General features: G+C 54.9%; 1 protein-coding gene across 1 annotated transcript; it reads left to right on the top strand.

Moving 5' to 3' along the window:
- Positions 1–1,713: 1,713 nt before the first annotated feature.
- Positions 1,714–12,063, top strand: MMP14 (matrix metallopeptidase 14). Its single transcript, XM_024556980.3, has 10 exons — positions 1,714–2,130; positions 6,234–6,382; positions 6,633–6,755; positions 7,140–7,447; positions 7,942–8,103; positions 8,388–8,545; positions 8,723–8,861; positions 8,986–9,136; positions 9,600–9,715; positions 10,037–12,063. The coding sequence occupies exons 1-10, from the start codon at positions 2,026–2,028 to the stop codon at positions 10,366–10,368; spliced, it is 1,743 nt and encodes a 580-aa protein (XP_024412748.1). The 5' UTR covers positions 1,714–2,025; the 3' UTR covers positions 10,369–12,063.

Here is a 12,063-nt window from a genome sequence, read left to right as displayed (position 1 = left end):
GGCTCAGTCTGCATGCAGTTACACATTTAATAAATGTTTTGATGAAAAAGATCTTAAGCTGAGGTCCATTTCTTTACAAGCAACTGGTGTCAGTTCTAAACCAGATACATGGCCCAAGAGGATACCAGGATACCCCTACTGAGAAGGCTGACATGGGAAGAACCAGACTTGGGTGTTGCATGTTCTAAAGATTTGGGTCTTGAGGTTTCCATGATTCTGATTGAATTCCAGAGGTGGGCTAGAGAGAGGGCCGCCCTCCTAGGAAGGTACTCAACCCCCAAACAGTCCCTGTAGCATTGGTATCCCCAACATACCTCCCACAGACCCATTAGCTGCCCCCCAAGACCAGGGAAACCTTTCGTTTTATTTTTTTTTAATATTTTATTTATTTATTTTGGACAGGGAAAGGGAGGGAGAGAAACATCGATGTGTGGTTGCCTCTCGTGTGCCCCCTACCGGAGCCCTGACCTGGCCCCCAACCCAGGCATGTGCCCTGACTGGGAATCAAACCTGCAACCCTTTGGTTCACAGGTCGGCACTCAATCTGCTGAGACACACCAGCCAGAGAGCCCTTTCATTGTATTGATCATGGCTCTTCCCATGGACCCCGTGTGGAAAGGACCTTTGCTCCAATTACAATACAGAACACTGGACTTTTTTTTTTCTTCCCCATTTTCATGCTACAGACTTGTGTCAGTTCTTGAATCTCTACAATTTGGGGAGCTTCCTACCTGACCTAATTTGTCTAGCTTCTGTTATGCCTTCCCTTGCTTTCTTTCCCTCCCTTCTTCCCCCCAATACCTCCTCCCCCTCTCACTGACCAATTCTTGGGTCTCAGATTTCACTGATGGTCAAGTTTTCTGTCTCCCACACTTTTCCTGCTTCTGTTGTTTGGCTTTTCCAGATCGGGTTCTCAACCTCTTATCTGTCTCCTTTTCTCAAGGCCAGTTTTAGCCTGCTCTCTCCCACATACGTCCTCCAGCTTTTGTTCTCAGACTAGTCAACTCCTGGAGATTTTTCCAGTCTCTTAACAATTACACCAAATTTGATTTGCCTTTTCCCAGATTCCATCGCCTTGCACCCCTTTCTTCCCCAACCAGTTCTAATTTAAGGAGCAGCCAGATTGCAAATGGCATAAGAAAGGGAGAACATTTGTTTTTCTATAAGGATGGGACGCCCCCCCCCCATTCAGCTGGTTTGGGGGTTTGTTGATGGGTGGTTGGTTCTTGTTTTCCGCAATGGGGACAGAAGTGGTTGTTATGAATAAGAGACAAAAATTCGATTTGGTTTAGTTCCAGGTCCCAACAGACAATCCCCCAACCCCAGGTCTCAGGACATGGAAGACGCCACCACCACCACCCCAGACTCTGAGCTGGTTTCCTGCAGCCACTAAGCCTCACAGTACTTCCCACTCGGAGGTGAGACAAACGATGAATACCAGAGGAATCAAGCCACCCAAAATATGTTTAGGGGGAGAAAGTCGCCCACATCCCGTTCCCTGGGTCCCCCCACTATCCCCTGCTTTCGGCTGTGGCCTCAGTCCCTGGAGATGGCAGCCTTCACCACAGAAAGTCAACTGGGGGGGGGGGGGGTGCGTGTGCGTGTGCGTGCGTGTGTGTGTGTGTGTGTGTGTGTGTGTGTGTGTGTGTGTGTGTGTTAACCGGGCTCTTGGCCGTAATTGGTTTCAGGCTGAAACAACCACGTCCGCACCGGGGAAAGGAGGGCATTGGGGCGGGGGCGGAGGAGAGGCTGTGGGAGAAGGGAGGGACCAGAGGAGAGAGCAAGAGAGGGCTCGCGATCCAGTTCGCCGACTAAGCAGAAGAAAGATCAAAAAACGGAGAAGAGGGGACGAGCTAACAGGCGCTTTCAAGAACAATTGCCTCATCACCAGGAAGACAGCGCTCTAGGAATCCAAATTCAGCGCCTCCCGAAGACAAAGGCGTCCGAGGGAGTGGCGGCGTGACCCCAGGGCTTGGGCCCGGCCACAGAGTCCGCACGGCCGGTCTGCTCGGACGGTCGCGGACCATGTTTCCCGCCCCACCGCCCTCCCGCAGCCTGCTGCTCTGTCTGCTCGTGCTCACCACCGCGCTCGCCTCCCTCAGCTCCGCCCAAAGCAGCTTCAGCCCCGAAGTAAGTGAGCCCCTCCGGCCCTGCCTGGGGTCGTGCCGCGGAGGAGGCGAGCCCGGGGGTCTCCAAGGGGACAGCCCCCTTCGGAGCGACTGGCTCTCGGGGTCCCGGTTGCTCCGGCCTGCAGGATCCCCTCCTTTTTCTTTCTCTCCTCCAAACTTCCAAGTTGATCCAACTTTTGCCTCCTCCACTCTCCCCACCACCACCACCACCCCCCCCCCCCCCGCCACCGCCTTCTTTCCCACTCGTTTCCTTGGAAGAACTTTACAGCCGGGACCACTCTCCACCCTCCCCAATTCCCCCGAGCTCTGCGCTCAGCTCTGGAACCAGTTGGGAGCCTGATAAATATGTGGACTCGTCTCAGACCCCGCGCTCTCCTGGTTTCTTGTCATGTGCTAGAGTTTGTTGTTTCTTAACTTTCCGGCTCTCCCGCGCTCTCCCGCCCTCTCCCGCCCGCGCTCCCTGGCGCCGGCTGGCCAAGGAGGGCCCTGGAGGAGCCCGTCCCCGGACCCTCACGCTGCGGCCGATGCCCGCCGGCCGGGCCCTCCACCCGCGCTCAGGTGGGGTTGCGGGTGGACGGCGGAGCGGCCCCGGCCCCGATCGCCCCGAGAGGTCCCTCCGGGTCCCGGCCCCGGAACCCTGGCGTCGAGGGTCGAGGCGCTGGCGCCCTGGCTGCCTTTACGCGCACACAAAGCTCTCCTTGTCAGCCGGGCTCGGCTGGGCCGCTGCCTCCTCCCTCGCCCCCTCCCCCGTCGGCGCCTCTGGGCCCTTTTTGTTGTTAATTGCCCTTCTGTGTTAATTTTATGGAAACTGAGGTGTCGCACGGTGGAGTGGGGACAGGGCCTGGGCCCGGGAGCCCGCGCAGGTCTTGACTGACTCAGGCGCCCCCCAACCTATTCCCTGACGTTGGCCCACCCGGAGGGGAGGAAGTCGAGTGGGAGTTGGCTGAAGAGGTTTTTCCTCTCCCTCTTATTTTGGGGTGAAGGTGGGAGACGGATTTGATCAGCTTCTTATTTTGGGACATCCCAACCCACTCAGCCCCGAGAGGGCCTGGGTGCCTGGGTGCGGTCTGGAGGGGCTGGGAAGGGCCTGAGAAGGGGGAGGGGATCTGGACTTTGCTTCCTCCAACTCCGTTGGCGCCCAGGTTCCACCCCTAGAGGAAACGTCTCCAGAAAGAACACACTCTCTGTCCTGAAGGGATCTGAGGCTGAAAGAAGGGTGGCCCTAGGAAGGGGGTGACCAGGAAGTGTGAAAATCCGCCTGTGGCTAATCCTGGCGCTGGCCAGGCGGAGGAGGCATACTCTTTCCAGGCCTGGAGTCTTCATCTGCGGCCTGAAAGGAGAGCTCCCAACAAAAGGAGCCTGGGCATCTGGGGGGCAGCCCACTGCCAACATCACCTGCCCAGCTTTCCTCCTTCCCCTGCCCCATTAAGCCCCCAAAGGGAGGGGGCAGCCCTCTTTCTGCTTTAAGTGGGTCATGGCCAGTCCCAGGGCCAGAACCACCATTTGCTTCTGGGCCATGGAGGGGTGTGAGGCAGAGGGAGGGAAGAGCAGGCCCACAGGCTCCTCTACAGGGCCTGCTGGAGAGCCAGAGGGTCCCCCCAACCCTGGGCTCCTAGGCCAGAGGTGGGACCAGTTCCCTTGACCATCCTGTAGGGCAGCGCTTTTCAGCCAGTGTGCCGCAAGAATTTTTAAAATATGCAATACCTGACTATTTAGTCAGGGGCACTGAACTTTTTTCCTTAGATTGTCAAATAAAAATATGACAACTGGCAACACACAACAGCTGTCCAGTGTGAATTAATCAAAATTATACCAATTTTTTGTCAGATCGGCCAACAAATGTACTTTTTGGTGTGCCCAAAGAATTTTAGTAATTCATTTATGTGTGCCCTGAGATGAAAAGGGTTGAAAATCACTGCCCAGGGGAATGCCTTGGCACCACTCGGTTTTCAAGACAAAGCCAATGAACAGTTCTTTGACCCAACTTGTCACTCCCTCTCCAGGCCAATGTGGAAGAGGAGCTGGGGTGGCCCAGGCCTCGGGCAGCCAGATTCCTCCCACCAGGCCTCCATAGTCCTGCACCAGCTTCAGGACAGCCCTCTTCTCCCCTTGGCCTGTCTGGCACTAAGCCCTTCCCCCACCTAGCCACAGACACAAGAGTCCTCTCTTCTGTGGTTCCAACCTCATAGTCTCTGTGGTTCTTGCTTTGCTCAGAGTCTGCCGCTGTGAGAGAAGAAAGCCTAGGCATGGGAGGAGAGGGACAGGGGCACCTCCTTTCCAGGACTTTCAATTCTTTTGACTCAAGGGAAGTCCCTTTTTTGACTCAGTCTCCTCTTTTGACTATTGGGTGTGGGGTGGAGGTTGTGGGTGTGAATATTTATACCTGCCTATCTTCCTGAAAGACTCATCAGGGATTGGGGTTTGTCCCAGAGCTCTGGGCTGTAGATTCTCCTCACCTCTCTGCCACCCTCCCTTCTGTCATCCTGCTCTAGAATTCCCCTCAGTTTCTCTCCCTGAGGGTTGAGGGGACCTTACCTCAGTCCTCCTGACTTCCAGCTCTGCATAGGCCACTCTAATCCTTCCCCAAAGCTGAACTCCTAGCTGGGGTCAAAAGCCTGGAATGTATCTGCCCTACAGGTGAGGCTAGGGGCAAAGGGAGTTTCCTGCACAGATAGGTATAGGCCAAAGCAGGCTTCCTGAAGGCACTAGTTGAGGCATCAGCCAGCACAGGTCAGGGCAAGCATATAGCTGCTGGGGAGAGCAGCCCAAGCCTGAAGCACCCTGCTCTGCTCTGCTGTGGTATACCAGAGGTTAAACTTCGCTCTCTCTTCTGCCCTTGAGAAAGGGCCCTCAGAGCAGGGTGGTGCTAGGGTTACTCTGGCCAGGCCTGTTGGCTGAGAAAAGACTGTGTTGTTTACATTTTAGGCCCTACCTCCATCATCCTTGGGGGATTACTTCCCAAGACTATGTTGCAATTCTTGCCCCTGCAGGCTCAGGTCCCCAGTCAGCTGCTCCTGAATCACCTCTAGCCCCTGTGCAAGAGCACTGTTCCACCACTAGGGCATGAGCCTGGAGGCAAAGGGCCACGTGGAGATTTATCTTAATAACCTAGGGCGGAAGGTACAGCACCTAACACTGCAACCTCAACCCCTCTGCACCCCAAGTTCTCCCAGGCACCATGCAGCCCCTCTCTGGACTGCCAATGGAGGCAGAGCTGGAGCAAGTACCAGCTATCCGGGCAGTATCTCCCCATTCGAGAATCCAAGTATTTCCATATCCCATATATGGCTTGGCTCGTTTTACTTCTCAGGCTTTAGGAAAGTACTCCATTGTTCTTACAATAAAGGCAGACTTTTTCCTCAACAAGTTTTTGCAGTGTGTGTGCCTTTCAATCAAACACCAAAAACCTAACTTTATGGCAATATGCTAGCCTTTATATTATGAACAATTCCCAACATGCCTGAAATAAAATAAATTACAGTCACCAAATCTCCACCTCACCCCCGTCTCCCACTCCCTCTACTGAGATCCATAAATAGATGGTTTAGGTCCCAAGCCTTAGGTCAGATGCTGCTTTGATGGAAGCAGTGGAGGGATCCTGGCTCAGGCTGCATCACACCTCTCACCACCTGCAGAGGCCCCAGCTTCCCCCATCAGCAGCCAGCCTCGGCCCTAGCTCCTCCTCTGCCCTCCTTTCTAAAAAATCTCAGCTGTGAGGGCCCTGGAGGCCTGACATCCCTCTTCTACAAGGGCCTCATGCCAGCCCCAAGAGTGGAGCCTTTCAGCCTCTCCTCTTTCCACCCTGAGAAGACATCTGAGAACTTGGTTAAACAACCAGGGCTCCCATCCTGAAGACAGCTACAAGCCAATGTCCAGGCCAATGTGGGGCCCACAGATCCAGGAGGACAAGCCATACTGGGGCCTGGGCCAAAGTTTGGGTCCAGCCTCCAGGCTTGGAGTGCCTCCAGACCCACTGCCAGAGCCAGGCTGAAGCTCATTGCCCTTTCCTCATCAAGTGGAGGGTTCATGCCAGGTGCCATGAGGAGGCGGAGGCTTCCCTTAGGCCAGGTGGGGATGCTGTAAGCCACATCCCTTTCCCTACAGGCCTGGCTGCAGCAGTATGGCTACCTGCCCCCTGGGGACCTGCGTACCCACACACAGCGCTTGCCTCAGTCACTCTCAGCTGCCATTGCTGCCATGCAGAGGTTCTACGGTCTACGAGTGACAGGCAAGGTTGATGCAGACACCATGAAGTAAGTGCTAGACCCTGGCAGGAATTCTGTCCAGCACCCACTGACACAACACTGAGCACCACAGAAGTTGCTACCTGAATGCCTGCCTCCTGCCCTTGCCTCATCCCCACATGCTGATTCTGACCCTCTTTTTATTCACCCTGACCTTCCCCACACTGACCCCAGGGCAATACCTTCCCCCTGACCTCTGAAGACCTTTGGCTTTCATATGCTATACTGATCCCACTCTTCACACTCCCACCTACCTCAGGGCCATGAAGCGCCCCCGCTGTGGTGTTCCTGACAAGTTTGGAGCTGAGATCAAGGCCAATGTTCGAAGGAAGCGCTATGCCATCCAGGGCTCCAAATGGCAGCATAATGAGATTACTTTCTGGTGAGTCCAGCAGGCAAGTGGCCTTTCTCACATTGGGTTACTCTTCCCTCCAGTTGTGTTTGCAGAGACTCAGAGGCATCTTGCCATACTCACCTCTTCCTCGGATGCATCCTTGGGAGTGGGGAGGAGAATAGCTGTAACCTTGCAGAGAAGTGGAGCCCTATAAGGGGAAAGGGTACACCTCAGGGCCAGAAAGTGAAAGCCTGAGGGTCCCCCTAAACCTTCAGTACTTGGGGCAGAGGCATCGTGAGGCAGCAAGAAGAGCTGGGTCAGGCAAAGCTGGCTGAGCAGTTCGGTCAGTCCTGGGAGAGTACAGGGAAGGAGAATTTTGTCCCTTGTAATCCTAACATACTGTAATCCTCTCCCTACATGGCTGGACCTCAGCATCCAGAATTACACCCCCAAAGTAGGCGAGTATGCCACATATGAGGCCATCCGCAAGGCATTCCACGTGTGGGAGAGTGCCACACCGCTACGTTTCCGAGAGGTACCCTATTCCTACATCCACGAGGGCCATGAGAAGCAGGCTGACATCATGATCTTCTTCGCTGATGGCTTCCATGGCGACAGCACACCCTTCGATGGCGAGGGTGGCTTCCTTGCGCATGCCTACTTCCCAGGCCCCAACATCGGAGGTGACACCCATTTTGACTCTGCTGAGCCCTGGACTGTCAATAATGAGGATCTGAATGGTGAGCCCTGGGACTCTTATTCTGGGGAGAGTCAGTGGTCATTCGTACAGCATTCTCCTGCCTCCTCCCAACACTTTATACCCCAAAATCTCAGGGCTACAAGGGACTACAAAGATCTCCGGGTCTGACTTCCAACAAAAGAAGGAATGCAGTTATGAACTACTTATGTGTGGTTTCTTCTCTCGCCCCATAATTGATTTCTCAGTCAAAGACTTCAGAGCATCCACATCACCCACTTTTCCAGACATATGTCATCCTGGGAGAAACAGACCCAGACAGGGCCTCTGCTTCCCTTAGCATTGGTCTCCTGGGATTGGGATCCATCCCCAGAGCACTCTCTCACCTTTTCCCAGAAGAGCTGGGGGGCTTTGTGGCTTTTTGAGTGCAAAACCTGGCAGGCAGAGTTGGGTGTGAAACTGAAGCCTCTGATAGCAAAGCTGGAAGTCTTCGGGAAGGGACCCAGGCTGCCATCATAACCCTCCCCATCCCTCCAGGCAATGACATCTTTCTGGTGGCCGTGCATGAGCTGGGCCATGCCCTGGGCCTTGAGCACTCCAATGATCCCTCGGCCATCATGGCACCCTTTTACCAGTGGATGGATACGGAGAACTTCGTGCTGCCTGATGATGACCGCAGGGGCATCCAGCAACTTTATGGCAAGTAATCTATACCCACATCTGCTCCTTTCTCCCTGCTCCTTGTCTTTGTCTCTCTGGCCTGTATATTTCTTCTCCTTTCCCATGCCCTACAGTCTCCCCAAACCCCCCCTCCTAACTCTGCCTCTGTCCACTCCCACTTTTGAATCTACCTTTTCTGTCGCTTCTTAGCTGATTGCTTCAGAAACCCTCCACTTTTTCCAAGAGTGTTGTCTGTGCATCTGTCTGTCCTTTCCGCTCCCTCTTCCACCAAGTCTGAAGTGCTCCTGTGTTCTCTGCCCCAGGGAGTAAGTCAGTCCCCACCAAGATGCCCCCTCAACCCAGGACCACCTCCAGGCCCTCTTTCCCTGATAAGCCCAAAAACCCCCCCTATGGGCCCAACATCTGCGACGGGAATTTTGACACCGTGGCTGTGCTTCGAGGGGAGATGTTTGTCTTCAAGGTGAGAGGAAGACATGGGCTGGTGGGGGGCAAAAAGGCTCTACAACCAGGAGGCAGGGTGGAAACAGCAGCAGGTGGACTAAAACTAAAACAGAGGCAGTGGAGGAGCCTTGGGGACTGAGCCAGGGAACCAAGTGACAGGTCATAATGTATTCTTCCTCCCTCAACTGCCTCCCAGGAGCGCTGGTTCTGGCGGGTGAGGAATAACCAAGTGATAGATGGATACCCAATGCCCATTGGCCATTTCTGGCGGGGACTGCCTGCATCCATCAACACTGCCTATGAGAGGAAGGATGGCAAATTTGTCTTCTTCAAAGGTAACCAGGCCTCAGTCTTTGGGTGTGGGGAGGATCTCCCTGGATGAGCAGGTTCCACTTGACTCCTCCACAGACCCTAGAACCCAAGTGGGACCTTGATTCCGCCCTTCTGTTGCCTCCCCAGGAGATAAGCACTGGGTGTTTGATGAAGCTTCCCTGGAGCCTGGCTACCCCAAGCACATTAAGGAGCTGGGTCGAGGCCTACCTACTGACAGGATCGATGCTGCTCTCTTCTGGATGCCCAATGGAAAGACCTACTTCTTCCGGGGAAACAAGTAAGATCTCAACCCCTTGACCCCGGGCCTGCCTCCTCAGACACCACCACCAGATTCCCTGTCTTCTGGAGAAAGACCCATTTTACCTCTGGGATGTTTACCTAGAGAAGGAGTTGGCTAAGCCCCTGTTGTTGCCTAGTAATAGGCAGCCTCCTTTGGGTGATGAGTGAGTGGGATGTGACCAGGTCACCATTTCAGACCTGGTCATTTGACGCCTCCTGCCCCCAGCACCATGCCTCCGCTCCAGCAGCCTCGCACTGTCATTAAGGGTTGCTGGTGGCTTCTTACAGACTGGGCCCTCCCTCCTGCCCCCACCTTCCGCCACTTTCAGCTGCAGGCCCTCATTACTCAAAACCCCTGTCCAGAGCCACTCTTAACTCACTGGTGAATCAGTACCAGGTCCTGCTACCTTCTGAGGACGTGCCCAGTGCCCAACCACTTCCCTTCCTCTCTGCTCCAACAGGTACTACCGTTTCAATGAGGAGCTCAGGGCAGTAGACAACGACTACCCCCAAAATATCAAGGTCTGGGAAGGAATCCCTGAATCTCCCAGAGGGTCATTCATGGGCAGCGATGAAGGTGAGAGGGGCATGGGAAGTGCCTCTGTGGGGAGGATCAATGGGTACAGGAGTTAAGAGATAGGAGGAGGAAAAGTGGAGAGTATTGTGGGAAAAGAATGACGATAATAATGACAGTGGAGCCCTTGCCATGGGCCAGGCACTGAGCTAAGTGCTTCCCAAGTGTTAGACCCATTAGTCCCCACCACTCCTCCCACCTGGTACTAGAACTACCCTGTTTATAGCTGAGTTCACTGACAGATTTTCCCTCTGCTCTTCTCTCTGGGCCTCCTGGACACTGCCCCACCTCTCTCCTTTGCTGCCTTCTTGCTGACCCCTGCAGTCTTCACGTACTTCTACAAGGGGAACAGATACTGGAAATTCAACAACCAGAAGCTGAAGGTAGAGCCAGGCTACCCCAAGTCAGCCCTGCGGGACTGGATGGGCTGCCCTGCAGGGGGCCAGCCAGATGAGGGGACTGAGGAGGAAACAGAGGTGATCATCATCGAGGTGGACGAGGAAGGCAGTGGGGCAGTGAGCGCAGCCGCTGTGGTGCTGCCCGTGCTGCTGCTGCTCCTGGTGCTGGCAGTGGGCCTAGCGGTCTTCTTCTTCAGACGCCATGGGACCCCCAAGCGACTACTCTATTGCCAGCGGTCCCTGCTGGACAAGGTCTGACCCCCACTGCCGCCCGCCCACTCCTACCATGTGGACTTTGCCTCTGAAGGCCAGTGGCAGCAGATGGTGGTGGGTGGGCTGCTCCCACCCATTCCAAGCTCCCTCCTCACCCCCACCTCTCTTCTCTGCCTTATGACTGGGCCCTCCTACCCTCATCCCTGGCATTGCTTCTTCCCAAGATGGGCCCCTTGGAGGCTGCACAGGGGCTGCCCCTTCCAGTCCCTGCCCCTCAGGGGCCCCTATACCTTGATGTATGTCCAGCCTCATCTGAATGTCTTGGCTCTGCACTTGAAGGCAGGACCCTCAGACCTCACTGGTAAAGGTCAAATGGGGTCATCTGCTCCTTTCCATTCCCTGACATACCTTTAACCTCTGAACTCTGACCTCAGGAGGCTCTGGGCACTCCAGCCCCAGCAAGCCCCCAGGTATACCCAATTGGCAGCCTCCCACCACTCTTTTTAGCTAAAAGGAATCTAACCTTTTATGAAGGGAGACCCTGAGAGAGTGTAAGGGGGTGGGAGCTGCAAAGCCATCTTAAGATCTTGAAAGGAAAGCTCAGAGAGGGTCAGTCCTCTCCACAAAGATCTGCCTCTCCCCCACCCACTGCCCCCAAGAACTTCATGGAAGGAGCCTGAGCCATTAACGAGTAAACTGAGAGGCTGCAGAAACCCTTGACAGCCCTACTCTCCCAACTGTTAGCCTTAGATGGAGATGTCAAGGTGGGAAGAGCTGAGACCAGGAGGCGCAGTCACCAGGGTGGGGCCCTGGGGAGAGATTTGGTTGGGAGCCCTGGGGATGAGCCTCAAGGCTCAAATGCAGGCAGCGGGGGCAAGTGCCAGGAGTAGGGCCATCAGAGTGGATGGGGTGTGACCAAAAAGTGCAACAGGAGTGGACAGCAGGGGGTGAGCAGGCCAGGCCAGCAAGGATACCACAGGGTGGGCTGCGGTACCCAGGGGAGGGTCCGTTTTATTCGAGCTCTCAGGAAGAGCCTGAGGAGGGCACACCTGCTCCTCTTTGTGCCTCCCCTCTGACCAGACAGCGCAGAGGGGAAGGGTGAGCCCAGAGAAAGGAGCAGGGACTGGGGACTGGCCCTTAGTGAGAGTAGCCACCCACCTCTTTAGGGAGCAGGAGGCTCCCAGCAGCAGGCAGCCCTGAGTCATTTTGCCTCAGCCAGCCTCAGGGAGGGAAAGGTGCCTGTACATTTATTATTTCTTGGTCAGGTTACCCCCTCACTTCCTGATGCCCCCACCCCTCCGCCTATCCTATTGGTGTCCTGCACCCCTCACCCCCCCACCCAGCCCACCCATTTGAAGTCTCCTTCGGCCACCCCGCCGAGGTGGTCATGGTACCAGGGACTTGGGAGAGTGAGATACCTGTCAGGGAGTGAAAGGAGAGGGATGTCAGGGTTGGGGGCATGGGGGGGTGGGGGGAAATGGGGAGAACGGTGCTGGTAGTTCGGCTAAGTTTGTCTTGTTTGGGTTTTTTTGTTTAATGTATATTTTTATTATAATTATTATATATTAATTCCTTTCAAATCGTTCCTTTTTGTTAACAAGGGGCATGGGGAAGGGTGGGGGTGGGGGGCAGAGGCATCCGACCCCAGGAACCTGCAGGGCGGGGCTGGGTCAGTGCCCTCTAAGGACGTTTTTGACCTTGTTCAACCTTTCCACAAAGAATAAATGGTGTTTCACATTC

The sequence above is a fragment of the Desmodus rotundus genome, chromosome 7 (genome assembly GCF_022682495.2).
Source record: "Desmodus rotundus isolate HL8 chromosome 7, HLdesRot8A.1, whole genome shotgun sequence".
Lineage (NCBI taxonomy): Eukaryota > Metazoa > Chordata > Mammalia > Chiroptera > Phyllostomidae > Desmodus > Desmodus rotundus.
This window is presented reverse-complemented; position numbering and strand designations above follow the sequence as displayed.

Coding starts and splice junctions, on each gene's coding strand:
- MMP14 (XM_024556980.3), top strand. CDS start 2,026: ATGTTTCCCGCCCCACCGCCCTCCCGCAGCCTGCTGCTCTGTCTGCTC. Junction 7,448..7,941: donor CAATAATGAGGATCTGAATG/GTGAGCCCTGGG, acceptor CCATCCCTCCAG/GCAATGACATCTTTCTGGTG. Junction 9,716..10,036: donor ATTCATGGGCAGCGATGAAG/GTGAGAGGGGCA, acceptor TGACCCCTGCAG/TCTTCACGTACTTCTACAAG.